The 24,109-nt window shown below is 38.7% G+C and overlaps 1 protein-coding gene across 1 annotated transcript in view; it reads left to right on the forward strand.

Annotated features, from left to right (window-relative positions):
• ERC2 (ELKS/RAB6-interacting/CAST family member 2) overlaps nucleotides 1-24,109 on the forward strand; it is a 1,171,987-nt gene that overhangs the window by 676,336 nt on the left and 471,542 nt on the right. The window contains exons 11-12 of the mRNA XM_006892220.1: nucleotides 13,029-13,222; nucleotides 19,440-19,451. Of these exons, the coding sequence (XP_006892282.1) occupies nucleotides 13,029-13,222; nucleotides 19,440-19,451 (206 nt within the window). The remainder of the gene's footprint in view (nucleotides 1-13,028; nucleotides 13,223-19,439; nucleotides 19,452-24,109) is intronic.

Here is a 24,109-nt window from a genome sequence, read left to right on the forward strand (position 1 = left end):
GTGTTAACGTAAAAGAAGAGCCATAAATTCAATGATAAGATTTAATTAATCTTTTATTATTACCATCTTTGAAGTTCAGGTAATAAATTGCCGGCCTGGCCAAAAGTACTTCTCCTGATTCATTGCTAGAGGGCCAGCACTCCATGTATCATCAAAAGTGGACAGCTTTCTTTATTTCATGGGTTATTTAACTTGAGAAAGGGAAAGTAACACAAACCTTAAATTTCTTATTCCAGCTATTCTTTTTTAGGAGCCAAAATCAACATTTGTATGTCCCTAGAGCCTCTCAGTTTCACTGTGGAATGTTTAGAAACTGAAATTTCTTCTTCTTTTTTTTTTTTTAACGACCAGTTCGTCTGTGCAGTTGCACTGGATTTGTCGAGCTAATGCTGTTTTTCTGGATCTTTCCTTCTTTCCCTGTCTGTGCTTCAATGCTTCCCCACCTTTGCAATGTAGCAAGCTGAGCAGTTGTTCAATCAGATGTACAACCCAGTAAGTCATTTCTCAAAGTTCCCCGCTGTAACATATCAAAGCATGAGGATCCATTGACCACATGTCATCATGTGCCATTCTAGGCGGGTGGGGCGCGGGGGGGCTTTGGAAGTATTTATGACTCTCTTCCTATTTTTGTTCTGTCAAAAGAAATGGCCTGTGAAGACCACGACCATTTCTTTTGAGTATAAAATTTTTAAACATTAACTCAAGGAAATATTGCCAGTTTTGAGATTACCTCCTGCTTCATTCACTTCAATTCTCAGACTATAGCAACAGATGTAGGCTCATGAAATTCTTCCTTAGGAACCATAGACACAGATTTATCTAGCCCAAAAGCAAGTGCATTCATTACATAACAAGAACTCTACATAGATGGTAGATAAAGTGGTAGAAGTAAGATAAGTTAGTGTTTAAAGTAACTCTGAGTTTTTTGAGACTGGCAAATAGCTAACATTATTGTAGCTTTTATAAGTTAACAACTTGATATTTTGCTTGAAAACAACCCAAAATATAACCTAATAGAAACATAATATATAGGAACAATTCTGATTGTAGTTTATGGAAGAACTAAAATAGATAATTATTAAAAAATATTTGTAAAATGGCCAAGGTGCCACTACTATTTTTTAAAAAAAAAAAATCCTGATTACAGGTGTACATTTCTAACAAGCAGTTTGTTTCATTTATTTTATTAGAAAATGATTTTTTTTAAAAAAAGAAAATTATTTTTTGTTTGCTTTATCAGCTAAGTAGTCCCTGGGAGATATAGGAAGGTGTCAGCATTTTGTTATGTGACAAATGCAATCTGTGATGTCATCCATTTGTAAATTCCCTTCATGAGAAAAAGGAATTGTGGAATAAAGGACTCAGCCATCTATTTTTCCCTTCCTAAGCTTCTGTTCCCAGACAGAAGGATAGGCAAGATGTTCAGCTGTACCTAATTAGACACAAACCCCACCTCATCCTTTAAAAGAATTACATTTTTGTTACCAGAATCCCTCAGTGTCCTGTTGAAACATCTTTATTAACCTCATTTCTCAATTTAGATTTTATAGAAGCAAAAATAATGACCTAAACTTCCTGTCCCTTTTGAGTAAAATTGGTATAAGGAGACTTAAGACAGTGGAGAGGTGAAGACCGACAAGTGAGATTGGAGTACCTTCAAGCTTGTAAATCGATGCTTGATGAAGGAGTGTTTTCTTTAAACCTCTTTTTTAAAAGATATATCTTAATCCCACTGAAATGATTTTATTCTTACTATTTATGGAGGGAGGCATCCTAGCATGTCAGACTCTGAGCATGACCAAGAATGATGGTGAGACCTTCATTCCCCCAGCCCCAGCCACAGAAATTGGCAGGATGGAGATAGGACTTTACCATCCCTGTCATGGTAGGTAGGACCAAAGAAATAGCTCTGATAACTTTTGTACTCTTTCCTGAAATACTGTGGACATGGAATTCATCAGTTGTTTTTTTTTTTCCCTTGTAAAAACTGCAGGAGTCTCAAGTATGCTAAAGCACACTTTGCAGTCCATCACGTGACTCAGTCAAAACTCATCTACTGATTTTTTTTCTCTCCTCAAGTTAATTAAACCAACCCATTGTTTTAGCAACCTGGGAATACAGCCAAATTCTCATTATTTAAACTCTCCCTGCCTGCATGATCCAATTCTTTTTTAACTGATAGAGATGCAGCATGAGGAATTTTCTCTCTTACATAGTTTTTTAATAAGAAATTATGCTCTTCCTGGTTATAAAAATAATATATGGCCATAAGCAAGAATTTGCAGAAGTACAGAAAGACGTAGGAGAAAATAAAAATGTCAGGACTTCTTATTGCGTAGCGAAGTCACGGAGAACACAGGGTATGTCTCCCACTGAGACATCTTGGGTTTGTGCTCTCTTCCTTTTCGCCCTCTCTCCTTCACTTCCCCTAATTCATTTTTTCCTCACTTTTTTCTATTTCTCCTTTCCTTTTTACTTTTTTCTATATCTTATCTAAGGGTGTCTTTCTGCCTACCATACTGTGCTCCAGCATTTATTCTGTTTAATATCCTATTTTTATAGCATTTAATTAAAATTTTCTCAAGTCATTAAATATTTTACTGAAACATAGGCTTAGCCATTATGTGATATAGTCTCCTATGTTACTTATTCCACTAATCAGTAGACATTTCTTTTTTCTCTCTCTCAAACACCTTATACACACCCACATACCCACACACCCTCATTCTTAATCTCTCCCTTTTTTTCTGTCTCTCCATTTTTAAAAGCCAATTTAATTTAAATAATAATATGAGGAATATCTTTCTATATTATTTGTTCTTTTCTAATACATTTCTATTTCTTTATAAATGTGTGTTTATAACACATTTCTATTTTTTACAATAAAATTAATTACTGGGTCAGATATTAAGGAACTTCTATCTGTGCTATTTATCAGAGTGGTTGCACGCCCCCCACTCCCAACCCCCAGCCCATCTCTTCCTGAGGTCTTTCTGTCTGCCCTGTGCAACATTCTTGCAGATTATGGGCAAGTGAAATGGTAGAAGTGTTATCTCCTTCTAATTTTTTTCTTTCTTAAATTACAGGTAAGGAAGAGGTTCTTCATATGTTTATTAACCATATGTAGTTTTTCTTCTGGAAGGTTTTGTTTGTTTGTTTCAAATAAAAACATTTCTTTTACATACCGCTTCTTACATTTCCTTTTACTATACATTTTATGTTTAATTCAGTGGAAGGTCTTTTAAGCATTTTTTGAGTTTATTGTTTTCGCTTTTTATTTCTGTGAGTTATATTTTTTTATGCAGCTTCTGACAGCTTTGTGACAAGGTTTTGTGTAACTTCATATTTTTATATATGAAACTATCATTAGGGATTCCTTTATAGCTCTGACATTTACCTCTGGTAACCTAGAAGGTAGGGAGTTGCACCAGTAACCCAAAGGCAGGTGATTCAGATCCGCTAGCCACTCTGTGATGGGCAGTCTCCTCCTGTACGGCTTATAGCCTCTCAAAACCAGCTTTAGGCTCAGCTATGAGTTGGTTTGACCCAACAATGAGGATATTTTCCTATTATTAGAAATTAAACTCTGGCATTCAGAATTGATCTCAGTTCTTAGATAAGTTCTTTTATATGATACCACTTTTTTGTGTCAATTTAATCCCTTTATCTACAGTTTATTTTGAAATGTGATTTTGACTCTCATTTCCCCCCCAAATAATCAACTACTTGTCCCAGCAGCATTTATCAAATAATTCTCTTTGTCCACTGATTTATTACATTTTTTTACATCTATACTAACTGCTTATATGGACCAAAGTTTTCATTTTTGCACTTTTGTTCACTTCCATCAATGTCTTTTGCTTTTAGATCATAATTTTCATTATTTTAACATTATATACTTTAAAAATATCTGGTGAAACCAAGCTCACTACAGTACTTTGTGCTTTAACTTTAATTATTGTTTCTGTTATTGTTGTTCTTAACTTTCAGTTTCAGAATATTTAGTGACCATTTTGCCAATTTAGACAGGACAACCGAGGATGATTTTGATTGGATTTATATTCAATCTATGGAATAATTTTAAGATAATTAGTATTTTGTCTGTATTTTCCCCTTCATGAGTTTGATAAACGTTTATTTCAGTGATCTTTCACTGTGAAATTGTTATGTTTTCTGTTGTTATGTGCCATCAAGTCAGAACCAATCCATAGTGGTTCCACCAATGAGTTTTCACACGATGAGAGATTGCCTGGCTTTCTTCGACAGTGCAGCTGGTGGAATTGAACTGCCTGCCTTTGGGATGATAGCAAAATTAGGACACTAAAGCTCCCTGAGCTCTGTATTTCCCAATATAAGAGGCCCCTGACCTTTCTTAATAATGATAGGTCTACACATTTCTATTTATATAATTTTCAAGATGCTTTTGTTGATGACCTGTTTCTCCTTTTTTTTTTCTAACCAGTTATTGATACCTAGGAAATATCTTTTACTTTTGTATGTTTCTTTTTAATCTGCTCTTTTGCATAATTTTGCTTAATTATAACTTAGTGTGTTTGTTGCTGTTGTTATTTCTAAAGAAGATAATTTTATTGGCACTCTTATGCCCATCAAATGAAATGTTATTAGAGTAAAGAATGTTTACATTTTAAAGTCCTCCTTCGATGTTTATGTGTGCTGTTTTGTCTTGCTTTCCTTAGAGTAGAAATAAACAACTAGTTCCAGATACTTCTTCACTTTAGTCACTACATTGTACTATTGTTGTTGTTGTTATGTGTCATCGTGACCCTGTGAACAATAGCTCTGAACCCTGCTGATGCCATCTTTAAAGAATCCAAAATTTTACCTTCATATTCTTCTTATTTCTTATAATAATACCCTTTCTATAGCTTAGCTACCAACATCTCCTCGTAAGAGTGTTGTATACACACCAGGCAGTTTTTCTCTTGTTGGATACTTTTCTCCCTTCATTCTAATTTGATATAAAAATATTGTTTAAAAATCTGTCTCAGATACCTTTTTTTAAGTCCCAGTAGTTATACAGTGATATCCTACAAAACTTTTAACAGGTCTTTAGGCTCCCCGGTTCCCTGAATTTAGTGTTTGTTATAATCCCTTGCTGCACAGCAAATTACTTTTTCAGAGGCACTGGGACAACCTTGCTACTGGCCGGTGGACACTGGAGACCCTTAAACATATCAGACCTGCCGCTGCCTGTTCATTGTCCCTTGAAATCCCAATTTCATCTGCAAATATATCTCTTACAGGGCTCACATTTTACACCGGGGTTTTTAAGAAAAAGACAAAACGGGTTTTTTCCATTTCCTCAGGGAGAGCAAAAATCTTGTTAATGTTCAGTGAGGTCTTCTTGATGTCTTTGTTACTGTGGGACCACGCCATCCCAGAGACGTATTGACTTGACTTGCAAGCACTTTTACAGTCACTGTCTGGGTATAGCAGGGTCATAGAAGGGCCTTCCCCCTGATACTTTCAGGCCAATTTCTGAACATGAAATTCTTTTATTCACTCTTAGCCAGTGCCCTGACACAAAAAAGCAGAAAATGATACTATTCAACTAATAATATAGAGTATACCCATACCACATGTGCAAATACACACATGTATACACACAAAACTACATCCTCCATCTAGGCTTTTAATATCTAAAGAATTGAAACATTATCCTTATTTTAATAATACTTGAGATTTGAAGTCATATAGTCTACTTCAGAACATCTAAATAATTACTGTATTTAACTAATGCTAGGAAATTTTACATTTAAATGGATGACAACAGTAGTTACATTTTGTTTGTTTGAAGGGTCTTAGGAAGAATTAGCCTGCAGTTAGTTCTCAGGTGTGTAGCATAACACTTATTCTCACTATTTGTTTCTTTTTATTTACAGAGCCCTGTTTGCCCCATCTATGGAGAGAAATTTATTTTAAAAAACATCTGTATGGGAAAAAAACCCAACCCCCTAAAACCCCCCACATACCTGTATGACAAATTGTGAATTTTCAGATGTAATGAGCTTAGATTGTTACAGAATATTTTGGTTTAGGACTAAGAAATATGAGATTTGATGATACATCATTATTAATTTCTAACTATAGTACTTAGGATTCTGAGGCTCCGTCTAACATACTTTGGACATGTTGTGAGGAGAGACCAGTCCTTAGAGAGGGACATCATGCTTGGGAGGGTGGAAGGACAGCGCAGGAGAGGAAGGCCCTCTATGAAGTGGATTGATTCAGTGACTGGGGTAATTGGGATGGGAGTGTCAGAGACAGTAAGATTGGCACAGGACAGAGCAGAGTTTAGGGCTGTTGTACATAGGGTCGCTATGAGTCGCAAGCGACTCGACGGCACATAACAGCAACAACAACAACAGCTATATTTGACATTAACTTGTAGGATTGAGAATGAAATTTAAATTTTATTTGTTAGAGCTCTATAATTATCCTCAAAACTTTATCTTATAAAGTATAGTTAACCTTTGCAGAAAGCCAAGGTTAGAAGCACTGATCCACTGTGCAGTGGAAAATCTACCTCTAACTTCTTTATTTCCCCATAGTTTACCTACTAATACTAGCCTGCTGTTGACTCGAAGCTTCACCAATAACATAAACACTCAGCATATCCTGTGTTATCGGGGAGTCCAGGTGGCATCCCTGTTACCCCAAAGACCATGCCTCTCTGGCAGTTCGAATCCAGCAGCAGCAATTCCAGAGAAAGATAGAAAGTCTTCTCCCATGTGATTCATGGCCTCTGAAACCCAGTGGAGGATTAGCTATGAGTTCTGATTCAGTGGCAGTGAGTTATATGTTATGTGTATTATGTGCTACACCTACATAGAAATGGCATTTTCTTTTTTTTATTAATTTTAATGAAAGTTTACAGAGACTTTGGATTTCCATTCATTCATTTATTGCACTTTCTCCCTGTCCACCCCTCCCTTCTAATTCGCTCTTCTCTTTGTAAAGTAAAAGAAAAATTATTTCATTGTTATACGATCCCTCCCCCAGGTCCACTCCACTATGCAGCCTTCATTCTGGACTCCTGTCGTGACTATAATACCCAATCATATATCCCTTTAAACAGTTCTCTCCATCATCTGTTTCAGTGCAGTGTACATTATTTATCCCCTCATACAAAACAAAAAAAGGTATTTTGCAAAAAGTGTAAAGTTTTTGCACGAGCTGCCATAACTGCAACAATGGCCGAATGATTTTCATTTTCTTTGTCTCCAATGATCCTTTCTCACCCTGGGTCTTGAAATGTCAGGCAACCGCAGCTGCAGACCTCAGTCTACAACACACACCACACAATTCAGTTTTTCCTCTTCTCCTTGGGAACACATCCAGCACCTCTAGTGGCATGGCACCTCTTTTGGGTCCCATGGTGTTACTCAGGGTTTACAGTATTGCACTAAGCACAATGGAAAATACACAAATCCTGTGAAAGAGGAAAATATTTACTGAGAAATGTCGTTTACAGGACAGGTGTGCAGCTCGTGTGGAGATGATGAGCACTGCACAGTGGGTTTTGTTTTTGCTTTTGTTCTCTTAACCCTTATATAATTATACCTGCGCAGTTCAAGCAGTTGCTCTAGGGTCAACTGTATTTTATTTGTAACTTAGAATTATGAGAAAACTTGGAATGGCTTTAGAAAATTGAAATCAAATGTAGTTTTAAAAAGGATTTGTATACCCTGTTCTTCGGCTAAGATATGAAAGGAATCTTGCAGCACTGTCAGTAGACACCAAACCCCTGAAGTGCTGGAATTGAAGATCATATTTTTCCAGTGCCCAAATGTAACAAATTGCTCCTCGAACCCACAAGCAGCAGGAAAGAAAAATCATCAGATTTATTAATTAGCATTCTGCTTATACTTTAGAGCCATGACAAACCCTTTATTTATTTTGAGGGAAATTAGTTTTTATTAAAATTGTCAGGGCCTGTTTCATAGGGAGAATGTTATATAATATTATAATTGAATTTTGCCCGCCTTGTTTCACAGCAGGCTTCTGGACCAAAGTTAATGCATTCTTTTCTTGGCACCTGGAGCGATGGACTAGTATTTTATTGAAAATAATCAATGACTAACCTTGCCAAGAAAAGCTTAAACGAATGCATAATTTGTGATTTTGAGATCTCTTGACCTTCTGGAGTTTTAGCTACTTATTGTTCCCTGACTTTGAATTAGACATACGATTGCTCTAAAATTTTCCCTTGGTTCCTGCAATAGTTCTGTTTGTTTGTTTTTTTTTTCCATGAAAATATATACTACATACTATGATGTACTATTCATACCAGGTCATAACCAGATTCTTTTTTTGTGCTTGATCAAGACTTTCAAAATCAGTTCACTTAAGAATGTCCAAATTTGCCCACATCAGTGAGCCTGCAAGCTTTGTTTTGATTATTCCCATTTGTGGGAAAATTTGCTTACATATGGGAATGTCAGGAGCATAATTGGGAGACTCTCAGAACTTACTATCTCTCGTGTAACTCAGACATACCTGAAATTCCATTTTCCTGGGTTTCTGTTCATCTAAAAGATGTTGCCCTAAAAGCTTCAGGAAATATTTTGAAGCAGAACCAGATACCTCAATAAAACTGGCCTGTTTAATTAAGAAAAAAAGAAAGTATTTCTGCATGACCTTGAAAGTGGCAGTATTCCTGTCTGATGGAATGTTGACAAGTAATTTCAGAAACCATTAAAAGAAAATTTCCACCTATTTGCATTTTCAAGACCCGGATTCTTGACCAATCGAAATAGAGGAACAAACTTGATATGCCTGACACATCAGTGTCATCCCACATCAATGGAATGACAAGTTCTTCCCAATATTTTTGGGAAGTTCATTTTAAACCACCAAATCCCTAAGGGAAAATAATTATAGTGTGCTTTCTATTTAAATCATGAATGGGTCAGATTATTGTGGTAGGCATTTACTGAGATAAATTCTCAAGTAAGTATATATTTTTTCCTGCAGTATCTAATGTGAGTTAAATCCAAACTTAACTCTTTGACTCCCATCAAGAGCTGCCAGCTAAACTTAAAGACCCAACATTATCATTTCAAAAGGCAAGGGTAGTGTCTGAATACAAATAGTGTCAGTCCCTTCTCAATTATAAAGAGAGTCTTCTTAAGTTCATTTCCCTCCTTTATTTCTTGTGGATCACATTATAATACCCCCACACTGTTCTACTTAACAATTCCAGGCCAACTTCTGAGGAGGCTGCATTGAGTTGGTTACCTGCAAAATTTTTTATAAATTCTCTGGAGTCTTTTAGCTCTCAAGGCCTAGGGGCTAATCCACCAGCTGCTCGTGCAAGAAACATGGGCAGTCATCTCCCATGTTTACAGATTTGGGAAGGTCAGCTATGAGTTGGTTCTGAACCCAAAGCACATAACAACAAAGTCTGGATAGGTCAGACTCATACATTGCCTAAAACTATCTAAGCTTGAGACTTCATGTGGATGTTAGTGATGGCCTAGCCAGCAGTTGCCATGCCCCCATTTCTACATGCTTCTTTATTAAAGCTTTCTTTTTTTTTTAATGCTTCTTAGAGCAAGGATGGTGAACCTAGGTCTCACATACTTTAGCCGTGTTGTCAGGAGGGGTCCTAGGAAAAGGACACCATGCTGGGAAAGGCTGAGGGTCAGAGAAAGGAAGGAAGATCCTCAACCCGATGGCTTGACGCAGTGACTCTAACAATGGGCTCAAGCAGATCATAGAGGGCAAGGGTGGGGCCGGATAGGGCAGAGCTGAAAACTATTGTTCATAGGGTTGCTATGAGTATTAGTCAATTTGATGGCACTTAACAGCAACAACATCTGTACCTTTATGTGATAATTCTCCTAATAAATCTGGTACTAGGACTGAATGTAGCTAAACATAAATTTATATGTCTGGAAACAGTAGATATAGAGATAGAACCTTTCCTTGAGGTCATCCATTCCTTTTCAAGGAAGAATCAGTAGCACATGCATGTATTATCAAACCGATAACCAGGCCAGCTGTAGTCTTTATTTTGATGATAGGACCTAGCTTCAACATCGGAGGGAGGCCAACAGTGAGTGGTATGATTTAGCTTTTCAGGGGTATCCCTCCCCCCGCTCCCCACCCCCGGGCTTTCTGTGCTTTTGAATACTCCATGAGTCCATTAGCCACACTTATGGAACTCTGAGGGCCTAATGGCAAGAAGCTGTGTTGCAGTCCTGAAGGCACATGGTTCAAGGCCATCAGCTGCTCTGCGGGAGGATGGGCAGTCTCCTCCCACGAGATTAACGGCCTCTGAAAAACGCTGTGTGGGTCGGTTCCAATTCTCTGGTACACAGCAACAACTCATGGGAACATCCACCTACCTAATTTTATCAAACACTGAATACTGGCCTAGGATTATCTTCTCTTCCAGGAGCTAAAACAAGGAGCAGGTTCCCATACTGATGCCAGCACATGTTGCTTTCTCTAGAAACCTCACAAAGCAGCATTTAAGGAGCATGTTTTATCCTGTTAATAAAATAGCTTACTTCTCAGATCTATAATAAGCCCCATCTCTAGATACATTCTACAAAATAATCACAATAAAAACACAAATGGCTAACACTTTCACCATATTTTGTTATAGTAGACCTTTCATTGTCCTTAGGCTAATCATCTGTCCACATTTGTGAGGCAAGCCTAGAATTAGAACTAAGAACTCACAATGGGTAGTCCTGTACTCATTTATTAAAAGTAACGATGATAATCTTTAGGCTAAAGACAACTGAATTAAACCACCATGACTAACATTTACTAGGCAGTTGGTATGTTCATGCTCTTTTTGAACTTTTTACTAGAAGCTAGCATAGGAATTTTAACTCTAGTCACAAAGAAATAATCAAAAGTATCTATTCATTTGCTTTGTCTTTCCAGCTGCCCATTTCTCAGTTCATCAAATTCAGCTTTAAAGATTTAGTACCATTTGTTGGGTAGTTTAAGAAATGTCCTGAAAAGGTTTTTAAGTTCTGTATAATAATGATAATGCAGTATAAAATGCAAAGAGAAGTTACTACGATGACTTTTTTTCCCCTTTAGCAATTAAAAGGCTATTTCCATCACACTAGTGAAATTACATTTATTTACTCTTTTGTAGTATTACTTAAAAGCTTCTTTAATAACATGGTTTCAGTTCACATGTTTTAAATGCTTTTCTAATGCAAGAATACCTAGAGTTGGTGCTTATTACCATAAATAGATTTATGTGAATATTTATTTTAAAATAAACTCTCCTATAGTTTAAAAGTTGAGAATAGAGAATGTAAGTATTCATTACCTAAATTTAAAATAAAATCATCAGATGAATAAACTTTAAAAGGCCTATTAATGTAAAATTCTCTTTAAAAAGATTAATTATGCTAAAAAATCTCAATAATGGATTATAATCAAATCTAGGATAAGTGCTAAATAAACACAAATAATATTATCTGAGAAATATTAAATCAATACTTGATAGTATGTTGAATATATTTTTTCAATGTTCTTTTGTCATGATTGAGTTTATTTCTTGAATAGAGAACTTTCAGATTAAAGAACATGAAAGAAAATTATTCCCTTTCTATCCTCATGCTTAAATAATATGTTACATGCAAAATCATTATTTTTCTAAAAAAAATATTTGGTTATAAATTAAGAAATTTATTTTTATTTATACTAATTTCTGAATTTTTTCCCTACTACATCATTGCAAAGACTGTTAACTTTCTAACAGTAGTACTAGTCTTAATTTTTCTAACCATGCATGATTCATTTGACCCCACAGTAGCTGTAACTTGCTTGCCTTGTTTTTTCCCTGAAACTGAAAAGAAATAAAAAGGCATAAAAACACAATGAACAATTGCTGTATATAGTATGACAGCAGAATAACTGAAATCCTAATACACTGTTAACATTTTGATTCACACGTGGATTTTTGAGATGTGTGCTCGATGACTTCTCTGAACTTTCTCTGTTGGATGTGTGCTGTTGTTAAAACTACTTGTTTTTTCCCTGCCTGCTCTTTGAAGAAATCAATTAGGAATAATGGGAAACAAGGGGTAGGCAAAACATTGCAGTGAAGTGTTCTTTCCATCCACCTGGGAATATTTCAGCCAAAAGTTTATTTTGAGAAAAAGAAAACCTAAACAAAACACAAACCAGTCATAGCACCCCCCACACACACATACACAAATACTTTGGCTGCAAATTATTCTGCAGTGTTGTTGGTGTATTGTTGCTTGTTGTGTCTGTTCTTGTGTGTAATGCTCCCCCACTCCCCTACCCCCAACTCATGCATGTGTTTGCAGATTTCCATCTGTGTGCTTGTTCATGAATTAGCTCATCCTCCTCCTCCTCCTCCAGGTTAAATTGAATCAAGACACCAAGAATTTATGGGTATAACTGTTAGCTGAAAAGTCCTCCTTCACTTCCAACTTTTCCCTTCAAACTTCCTCTTCGGCAGTGTCCCGGTGGAATATGGTATCCAGTGAGCTCCTCTACATTGCCTGGCTCGATGTATGCCCATGATGGTTCTTGAAACATAATCCACTATCATCTTGTCTCAGTGTCTCTGCATTGGAAATGGAAGCACTTGGTAGATGACTCATTTCTCTAACTGAGGAGTGAATCATCTTAGCTCTGCTTGCAAATGACCAGATATAAAGACGTCACAGTCTCTACTTCCTACCCTTCTTTTTTTTTTTTTTAGGGAGGGGGAAAAATGTTAAAAATGACCAACATCTAATGGAGCTACATCTAAACTATAAAAGAAATTTCTATGTAAAACTACTGTACAATGTAAATTCAGTGTTATCCTAAGGAAGTGGAAATGTGATCCCCCTTCCCCATTTTATAACCTTTTAACTGACAGTATACCCATACAAATTCTTGATTATTATTTTTTTTCCCTCCCAAATGAATTGATGGGCCATTGGTGACTGCACTACCTGTTGCTCTTACCGATTGTTGTCTTAACTGTGTTCTTTAACAATGTAATGTTGAAGGCTCATAATATTGAAGATGACTCCAGGATGAACCCCGAGTTTGCAGACAGGATGAAGCAGCTTGACAAGGAAGCATCCTACTACCGTGACGAGTGCGGCAAAGCCCAGGCAGAAGTCGACCGGCTGCTGGAGATCCTCAAGGAAGTGGAGAATGAGAAGAACGACAAGGACAGGAAGATCGCAGAGCTCGAAAGGTAACGCTGGTGTTGCGGCCGGACTTGTCAGGAGTGAGTGAGGACTGTGTGCTTGTCATCTGAGCTCACAGTCAATTTGGAAATCGGGTTTCCCTTTCAAGTTCACGTCTCATTCCCCTGTCTCTCTGTGGAGTGTACAGGAGGCTTCCCTCTGAGGACTTACTTACCTCTCACATGTGTAAGAAAATGATGGTGAACTTCCCTGAGTGAGGCCTGTGGTCCAGCATTGGTATCAGCAAAACAAACATGAAGTTGAGCTCTGATCAATTCAAGCTTCTGTTCTGTCACATCAGAGACAAACTTGGTGTTTTCTTGAGAGAGAACACTTGTTGGAAATGCTCCATTTAGAATAAAGAAAGCACCTAGTGTCGTGTGGCCATATTTTGGCATGCTACAATCAATTCATGTTTGGAATTCATCTTTCGAGAGTTCCTTTATAGCATGTGGTAAATAAACATGCTTGAATAGGGTTTTAGGCCTACCTGGAATAGGACATTTTGCCTAAAACCAAAGTGGGCTTATGTCAGGGTGGCAAAGTATTTAGGTTTCCAAATCAAGTCCATATTGTGTTTATGTATAATGTGAACTCTAAAAATAAGCTTTCTATCCATGCCTTTTCCTATATTTAAGATGAGAAAAGACGTGTTCGAAGAATCTTCCATAACTTCCTAATCTCTGAGGATTTCTCACCGGTTCAGTAATAAGGCAGAATTTTGTCTTTCTTAGAGTCTGTCCATGTGGAAGATATCAGCATATTTTAAAATAAATCAGTGAATACTTGACACCTCTGTTCAAGATACTTTTGAGACCCTAATAAACGCTGTCTATGATTTTAGGACAAGACTGGTATTTAGTGACAGAGAGACCTGGGTTCAAATTTTGCCCCTGCTTTGTGGGAGTTGTGTGACCTCTAATGTTTTTGGAAGTAAACCTGTAACAACCTATCAAGATATGTCATACTTTGCAGACACTAAGTCCCAATGTAAAGTGAGGTAGTTCTATTATTACAAATAGTTGAATGCTAAAACAAACACATTGTCAATATTAATTAGTGTTGTACTAACCTGACAAGTTCTTTCCCCATAGAATGTCAACATCATTTTCAAATACTGTGTTTAATATGTTCAGTCCTCAAATTAATTAATATTACTTTTAAAAGTCTTGCCATGCCTTTCATGATAATCTGACTTTTATCCAGTGTGAACAATTTTAGAATTAAGTCAAAGAAGTTTGTATATATATATGTGTGTGTGTGTGTGTGTGTGTATCCCCCCTTAGAGAGTTAAAGATTTTAAAGGTCTCATGTTAAATTTGAAATTGAGGACTGTATAGTCAGTCTGCTGTAAAAAAAGGAGTAACACTGCTAATTTTAAACGTGTCTGTGTAATGATTTTTAAACTATATTTCAAGTAAAATTCCAGAAATCCTGGGCTAAGGACACAAGGCAGACGTGTTTAAATTGTGGAAAATGAGACCGTGAATGGTTGAAGGGCCTTCCTGGCACTGGCCCCAGGGTCAAAAAAAAGAGGCAAAATCACAATACAGTTTCCCTGACTCCTACTTCATTACTCTAAGAGGGGAGGAGCCATGTTGAGGCCGACCTGGATAATAATAGCAATTGGTTTCATAATAATGAACCAGACCAGTTATTGTCAGGTTGATTCTGACTTAAGGCTACTTCACATGTGTTGGAGTAGAATTGGGCTCCGTAAAGTTTTCCATGACTGATTTTTCACAAGTAGATTGCCAGGTCTTTTCTTCTGAGTTGCCTCTGGGTAAATTTGAACCATCGACCTTTGTCTTGCAGCTAAGTACTTAACTGTACCACCTAAGGTCTCCAATTTCATAATAACAGCTCTCAAAGTCAGAACTCATTGTCCTTGATTCTTAGTCTGAATTATGTTTCTGCAGCTGTAAATGTTTAAGGGAGGGGATTGCCCATCTTTCTCCTGTGGAGCAGCAGGTGGATTAGAACTGAAGATCTTTTGGTTAGCAGATGGGCTTGTTACACATTACATAAGGTATTCTCTACTCACAGTGTGAAAAGTACATTTATATACCTTTTCATCTTATCCAGAACTCCACTGTACGGAAGAACATCCTCGTTTTATCAGTGACAAAACAGATAGCATAGACCAAGTAACTTTCTCAAGATTGCAGAGCTATGAGTCAAAGATAGGATTTGAAATCAGGTCTGACCGCTGTGTCTGCCTGTGCCTTGCCCATCAGTTGTGGCCCTGAAGACAATCTGTTTCATCAGTGGACTGCAATGAAGAAAGTAGCTTATTAGCAGTCAGTAGTTACAAGGCCAGCAGGGAATCCTTGCTGAGCCACAAGAGACCTGCTTCGTCTTCGTTAACTCTCAGGAGGGAAAGTGAAATGCCCCCCACCCCCATACAACCACTGAAAATTGGAAAAAGAGTGTTTATTATAAATATTTCCGTATAAACAACATAGTAGTCCAGGGAAACCAGTGGGTCTTCCCGGAACACTATTGCCATTAATCATCATGAAGATTCACAATTTTATTTCTGCAATATGGAATACATTAAAACAGTAATTTTACAAGCATTTATCTTTATGTACTTTCTGCACATTTTCTTTATCTCTGCCTCTGCCTCTCCTTAAATAAAGCTGATGCCTCCCAGGCACTGTAATTCATAAAACGTGTGTTGGATTTTAACTTGGTCCAGTTCTCTGCCTCCCTGGCTCTTGGGCCCAGCAGGCCTGCACAGGCTGGATAAAGCCTGAGGCTCAGGCCCAGAGGCAGTAGGGTGTGGGGGTGCAAAAGGGGGCACTTTTTGAGCAAAAGAGGACTCACCCTAAGCCCGTGTTTTTGAGGCATTACTATCTGGGCTACATGTGGATTCTAACCCTAACATCTCCCTTGAATTGTCAGGCAGCCCTTCCCCAAATTGAGCAGTATCACCATTTTTTGGCTTAAACTGAAAAATTCATACCTCATAATGTTGGGAACTAAAGATTTCTCAGCAGTGTGACATATATCTCCATTTTGGAGTCACAGAGGAGTGTTTGCAATTAAGTTGGTGATTTTGAAAACCAAAAGATTGAACTTGAAATAAATTTGTGGTCTCTGGTCTGTAATGTGACCTACCAGATTGAAAGGCTCCCTTTTTCAACCAAGTAGTTTTCGAAAATATCCCAGACTTCGAGTCATCTGAAAGAAAAAGGTACGAAGTTGGGAATAACTCAGACAACGTTGACAGTGGTCTACTTTTCTCTAGGAGGACTTTTGTGGGGGGGAGTGGAGTGGAGGGGATGTGGGGTCAGGAACTTTTTATTCTATGACTTCTCCTAATTTTTTTTTCCTGTAATGTGCATTATAAATAGTACTCGACTGACACGCAGATGCATTTGCCATTTAAATTCCATGTGAATGATGTTTTTCAACAGCCATTAGAGATTTTGCTCTCCATAGTGTGTATTACCTCTGTGGTCCACACAGCAAGCTCTGCCGATAAAGCTTTCCACTTGATGTTAACACAGCTGGGCACTTCTGTCTTGAACCCAAGACTTCTACAGGGGAAAGTAGCCACAAGGTAGCCCTTAAGGAAACCCCTTAAAGTTGGTTCAACTCAAACTGAAGTCTTTATTTGTCACCGGTGTCAGATACTATATATTTAACTCAAATATTCGGTTTCATTGTGATCAAGTCAGAACCAGTGCATAGCTGACCCTCTGACCCTTCACAGCGGTTTCAGATGCTCTAAATTGTGTGGGAGGAAATTGCCCATCTTTCTCCTGAGGTACAGCTGGTGGATTCGAACCACCTGCTTTGGGCTTGGCAGCACATCTCCTTACCTTCTAGCTGGGCTACCAGAGCTCAACACATTTAATATCCAAGTGCACATGAGAGCAGTCAACATTGTCAGTCCCTGGAGACAATAGTGTTTCAAGCTTAATAAAAAAGATATTGGATCCTAGAGATCTTCCTACCATCCATATTAATTAAACATTCGAGGCAGTGAACGAGGCTGTGCTTTTTTGCTTCTGCCCACCTCAGCCTTTGAGTTTTATTCATTGTTTCAGAATTCCTCCTTGAACAATGTCCACTGGCACCGATTTCTCTCTTCGTATGCCTGGCACTGAATCAAGCCAGCTGATCATTGTGTAATTATCTTAAGCATGTGAGGGGTTTAGTTGGCATGTGTGTAAAGGGAGGTAAAAAAAAAACCACAAAAAAAAACAACCTAACACATGTCCAAGCAGAATTCTTAATCACATCCCTCTTTACTGTGGAGTGGAATGTGGGTCACTGGAGGGTCTATCCTTAACATCAGGATGGAAATATGGTACCCATGAATCACTTGCACTAGAGATTAATGCCACTAAACAATTGGAAGTCCTTCTAGATGCTGAAAAGTGTGTTATCGAAAGCTAAGAAACAGATTAATGTTTTCCATTTCTGAACTTCTTCAGTAACATGCTGACATAATTTCAATCATGCCTTTCAGAACGTTTCCCAAAGTGTAAATAACACATTTCCCCCCTCTTAAAAATGTCTGCTTGTGTACTTTAGAAGTTTCATGGCACATGGAAGAAACGTGATAGCAGCTCTATTTGTTTTCATGTAACCTCTTCTTGTTAAGTCATTTCCACTTGTGCTTGTTAATGTGTTTTAATGCATTTCTTTAAACAAGTGACAGATGGTTTCACACTGTCCCTGGCAACTTTCTGTGGAAGGTTATGGACATTGGGGACCTCTCTGGGAATTTGATGAAAACTAGAGACTCTGGGGGGGGAAAAGCAAGTGAACATTAAATGTTTGCTTGTTATTTCAGTTTGGGGTTTCCGAAAATTCAGCAGTGGACCTCTGCTTAATTGTCTTTGATCAGAGATTTGAAACGGCAGCTGGGGCTGTATTGCTATGGAGTCCCCATAATGTCCACGGTCTGACCCAACTCCTTTTGATCAATTATACATCCATCATCGAAAAGCACTGTGTATGGAGATTTCAGATAATGAGTGATTATCAAGTCAACTGTCTCACTTTGTGTTTAACTTTGGATTTTCTCCTTGATTTTTATCGTGATAGTCAACATTGCTTTAATTTAAAATGTCCTGATTTAAGCTTGGTTCTGGCAGTTTGCTGTGTTTTTCCTTCCTGCCTGAGATGTTTGAAGCTACTTGATAATAGCATGGGGTGTTGAGGCCCCACTTAGCAGATAGATAGTAGAGATATTTGTTTACCCACTTGGGGTCCCCCCCAAAAAAAAGACATTTCACAGTTTAGCACAATATCTGAGTCTGCCCCGTTCACTCCAAGGGATCCTCAATGCTCAAGCCTTGCTCTAATTTATTCATTCGTTTACATCCTGATTTCATTTCTTTATTTTTGCTTGGTGTTAGTCTTTCCTGTGTTGACTGGCCTGGGAGCACATGTTAGGGGTGTGTGTGTGTGTGTGTGTGTGTGTGTGTGTGTGTGTTCCCACGTGTATGTGCAAAGAAGTTATCAAGCATCTGAGTGTTTTAAGTGTTGAAGTAGGAACCTCATTTTCACAACTGAAAAAAATTGCCCTCAGCTTTGGAAGGGACTCTGTCCTCGCCTGGGAAGCTGATGGACAGATGGCACCTCACCCAAATTCCCCCTCCCCATGCCTTTGATCATCAGTAAGTACGGAGCTCTGTGAGCATCTAAAATGAAACCTTTGAACCAGAAGCCAAATTGCTCAGCTCCTTTTGGTTTTCAGGGATGAAGGGAAAGGATCTCATAAGATATTACCCTCCAACTTCCTGGCTCAAACAAAATCTATCTGATATTAGTGCTTACTGCCAGATCTAATACCTTCATAATTCCCGGCGTCATTTATTAAAGAATAAAATATATGTTCAGAACGCGCTCTCTCTAAAAGTTCCTCCAGACAAGCTCAGATTCTATCAAGGAACTGCTGGAGCACATCTCCGGTTCCTATATAGCAGTACTTGTTGGGATGATGTTGGCAAAAGCAGATACCGTGTCTTCTGTATAATATTTAATACCACAGCTAACAGTGTGCACTCAGGGCTTTGCAGAGGCGGGGTGGCTATTAGATGAAAGATTGCTTATTGTCCTTTGTTTGGTTATAAAACCTGCTAATAGAACATATGCTGGCTGTATGTTTAACACTAATGCGTTTCCTTCCTTTATTCTCTTTTGCTATCCCTTTTCCTTTCTGCTTACCCTTCAAACTGCTGCTTTCACCCTTGCTCCAATCAGCTTGACTTTCAGGTCAGTAATTTCAGTTTTTCTTCTAACCGCCTCCCCTCCCAAGCTCAATTTACTGCTTGCACTTGTTTAACAAACACTTTTCTGAAACAATTTACCCCTGGCCACCACATCCCACTCCCCTAACCCTTCCATCTCATCCCATGCCTAGGGATGGTTTATTTTATGAGTTGGCTGTATAGGGGGTGGGGGAAACACCAAAGAACAAGATGGTAATCAATCACTCTTGGGTCAATTTGATAAATTTTATTCCTGGATTATAAAATCAGTAAGGGGGAAAAAAGAGCAAAAATCATAATCACTCCTTATTGCATTTCAACTAAGAAGTACAGAAAATTGATTGTGAGACAATAAAGGATGGGGTTGTGGAAAACCCAAAATGTGGGATGCTAAATTTAACCAAGGAAGACAAAAGGTCTGCCCTGTTACCCAGCAACTTGAAAGTTAAATTTAGGTGCACAAACCTTTCAGACTTTTTGCTTAATTCACTATGTTTTGAAATATTTATAATACTTATGGTAAAATCACTTCTGAAAATTATCAGTATATTAGTAACATATTGTACACACGTTAGTTATGTTCACTGTTTTGGTTTTAACTTTTTAACTTCATTTTTATTACCTATAAGATGTTCTTTAATTATGTAGCGTGTTAGATATGGAACCAAATATAAAATTGCATTCAGCATTGACCATATACACCTTGATATTAAGAAATGAAATGGACATTTTGTTTACAAATGCATCCTAACCTTGGATCCCCTAAGTTAGAAGTCCCAAATTTACTCTTCCTGGCATCTTTGTTATAATCTGTACTAATGTCTAAAGAATGAAGTCTTTATCATCAAATCAATGAGTTTATAAAAGATGCCCCCTAGCAGTCAATAAAAAAAGCCTTGAATTACATTGGTAGTCACTATAGTAGCTTACATGAGAGAAAAGCTATGCTGTTTTCTTTATGGAGCTTTGAAGAATTATTTCCTTTTATTCTGCCTGTTGCCTCTCACTCAAGTCAATGCAGCAATATTTAGGCCAGAATCAAATAGTTTTAAATCGGGACCTCGTACTCACTTCCCATGTCCCATGGCTCACTGTTGTTAGTTCCCGTTGAGTCAGTTGTGAATCGTGACAATGGCACGTGTGCAGGGGAGTGGGGCCTCATTAGATTTTCAAGGGTGTGACCCTTTGGAAACTTCTTCCCTGTCTTCCAATCTCATCTTCCATGATGCCTCTGGATGGCTTCAGGCTGTTGCTAGTTTGCCCAGTAGTCAAGCACTTAACTCTTTGTACCACCCAGAGACTTTGCTGTGGTTCACAGTCTTTTAAAATGAGACCATTTCTCTGCTATTCCCAGATGGTACGGAAAATGGTCCACAGATCTGGCCTTGAACTTAACTGCATCTGGGAAGTGCCAGGTCTCAGTAGTCTCTCAAAGACATGTCTAGTCAGAGAATGAAAGTATGGCCCTGGAGAACTGCTTTCAGCAAAACCAAAGGAGTGTTAATTCACCTTCCGGGGCAGAGCCAACCTGATGTGCCCCTGGGCAGGAACCAGACATCCCAATGGGGAGGCAGAGGCACCCGAGACACATGGAATCCAAACTTTTCCTCCAAGGTTTGGATCTGCTCAATTTGGTGATGCTTCAGGCTTTTCTCCTCGCCTGTCTTTTCATTTTCTTTCTCCTTTTTGCCTTTGCTTCTGCACCCCACCCCATCTCTACCTCTTCATATTGAAGCCTTGAAGCCCTGAGACCAGGTTTCTCTTTCCCTCACACACCTTGGGCTTCCTGCCTGAAGGTCCCTTGACAGTACACAGAGATTCCTTCTTTGTCTTCTAGATGTCAAGGGCCAAATTGGGAAGTAATTGTTTTGTGCCTTTTTTCATGGTAAATAAATGTGAACTCTGCATCTCTGGAGCCAGGGTGTAAGATTTAGGTTGGGAGTAGCTAGGAGTTCTCTAGACAAGGGAGAGCATGCTGACTGGTTCTGGTAAAATGCCTGTCTCCGATCTTGTTAGGGAGCGTGATAGGGCTCCAATCAAGATTGGGATCATTCCACCATCACTGAATCTATTACCTCAAGTGACTACAGTGGAGAAAACGTGTAGTCACTGTGGATAGCCTCTGGTTGTATTTTTAGTGTGGGAGGAATTGGGCCGCTCTGCTTTCCTGGAAAAGAAAGAAAGAAAAACCTGGAAGCTTTTGTGAGCTCTGACAAGTTTCCAGAATTAACTGTGCTTCTTTTCCAACCACTTCCAGGTTTCCCAGTTAAAATAAAATGAAATATAACAATTGAGTGCAGAAACTCTGGCCCATGTACTTTTTCATATGGATCACATTTGAGATGTGTGTGTATGTGTGCATATATCATATGTGTGTGTGTGTTTATGCATATATATGTATTTGTTTGCATGTGTGCAAATGGGTTTTAAAGAAGAATTTCTGGTTTGTCTTATGGCGGAAGTGTATGATCTGCAAGCAGCTCACTGACTGCTAATCTGAAGTTTGAAGACTTTAGTGGTAATAAGTCTTTTTTAAACACATTCTAGACTCCAGGGGGTAGCTTTTGTGGCCTACTAGTGAGAAAATGTGCTGCCAGCCCAAACGTGTGTGGTTCAAATCTACCAAATGCCCTGTGGGACAAAGATGGACGGTCTCCTCACGTCTGATTTACTGTCTGAAAACTGGAGGGTCAGCTATGGGTCAGTTCTGACTTGATACACAACAACAACCACAGACCCCATGACAAGCTCTCCCCTTCAAGTACTTTTTTAGCTGACCTTGTTTCCTTTTCAGATTCTGTGTAGCCTCTAGTGCTTAAAGTCAAGTGGACAGATAGTAAATGTTGGATCGGTAGCATGCATATGCTATATTCTTAATCTCTTTAATTTCCTGACTCCATTTCTTTCTAGAGCCTCGTCCCACACAAACCAGGGGGTTACTGGAGAAGATTAACAGGATCCTTGCATTATTGTGCTTGGATTGGGCTGGTTCTAAAAGGTTTCTCTTAATTACAAATCATTTGTCAGATCAGTTGTACCTTACATAAAAGATATGCTATTGTATAGTATCAAGTAGAAACTGACCATCCAAGTTGACCATCCAAGCAGTTTTTAGAGGCTGTAAATCACATTTGAGGAGACTGCCTATCTTTCTCCCATGGGGCAGCTGGAGGATTCAAACTGAGTGTCTTTGGGTTTGCAGTGCAACTCCTTACCCACTAGGCCACCAGAACTTCCTAATAAATGAGATTACCCCCCCATAATGATATGCAGCAATTACTTACCTCTCTTGAGTTAGAACCAATTCACATAGCTGACCCTCAGTTGGGTTTCTGAGGCTGTAAATCACACAGGAGGAAACTTCCTGGAAAACCTTTCTCTTAGGGAACTGCTGGTGGAGGCGAGGAGTAGCCTTTGAGATTGCAGCACAATCTACTCCACCCTACCCCTTGAGAAAGGGAGCCTTCGGGGTATTGTAGTTAAAATGGTTAGGCACTCCACTGCTATCCAAAAGGTGTGCAGTGACAAAATACACGGCTGCTTTGTGAGAAGACAGACCTGTTGCTGTCTTCCCATAGAGATCATCACCCACGAACCTTGATGGGGCAGCTCTGCTGTCACGTGGTCTTGCTATGAGCTGGAAGTGGCCTCAATGGCATCCAACAACCAAAAGAAAAAAAAAATAGTATCAGTTTTAAACTCAGTTTAAAATCCTACCTCCAAGTCCACCAAGTTCATACAAAAGAACTAGATCTCTTTGACTCCCCCAGCCTCTGACTTGCTCTGAGTGGAAGGTCAGCCACTGCAGCATCCTTTCCCAAAGAGGAAGGTACAGGTCCTCTGTGATACTCCCTACATGTGGGCATCACCTGTCCACTGTGGCTGGTGGGGACAGGCAGTGTGCATCTATCTCCCCACAGGCAGGCTCAAACTGATGGCCGGCGCCTGGCAGCAGGAGTGAGCTCATTGCTACAACCGTCACTTCAAACACTTCCATCAGAATAAACTCTTTGTGAAGTTCCCCCAAAGCTAAGCAGCACGCTCAATCCCTCGTCCCTCTAGCAAAGGATGAAGTCACTTCTCCCAGATCTCAGAGGCCTGCTGCCCAAGGAAATAATGAAAAACACCTTGTCCACAACATGCCATCACTGTCTTGAACTGGCTCTTTTTCTGGGGATCATTTTTTTGTTTCTTTTTACCCTCAAGGGACAAGGTGAACCTCTGCTGCCTGGCAGTGTTGTCAAAGAACAGCTGATGAAAACGAACTAAAACATCTCAAAAGCTAGTGCGTATTACACAAGACTTGTTTATATTCCTGATGCACGTTGATGATAATAACTCAAATAATAGACAAATAGTATCCACAGCACTGATACAATTGAGCATTAACAGTACCCGCTATGAATGAATCGCTTGTGGAGATTCATTTTAGCAAAACCTGAAAAGACAGAAACCTGCCAGACAGGGGGTCTGTAAGTATGATGCAGCAAAGCACATGACAGGAGAATGCTAAGTGGCACCCTTATAGGCAGAAAACGTGTGAAACCTGGAAAACAAGGCAGTCCTCCTTGGGGGTTTCCTGTGGCACAGGGATTGTCACTCCTTTTGTTTTAGAGAAGGAAACGCAAACTCAGAAAAGTGGTTTTTGTTTTTCTTTTTTTT

This window comes from Elephantulus edwardii, unplaced genomic scaffold (assembly GCF_000299155.1).
Source record: "Elephantulus edwardii isolate Elephantulus edwardi_28Jun2011 unplaced genomic scaffold, EleEdw1.0 scaffold00113, whole genome shotgun sequence".
Classification (NCBI taxonomy): Eukaryota; Metazoa; Chordata; class Mammalia; order Macroscelidea; family Macroscelididae; genus Elephantulus; species Elephantulus edwardii.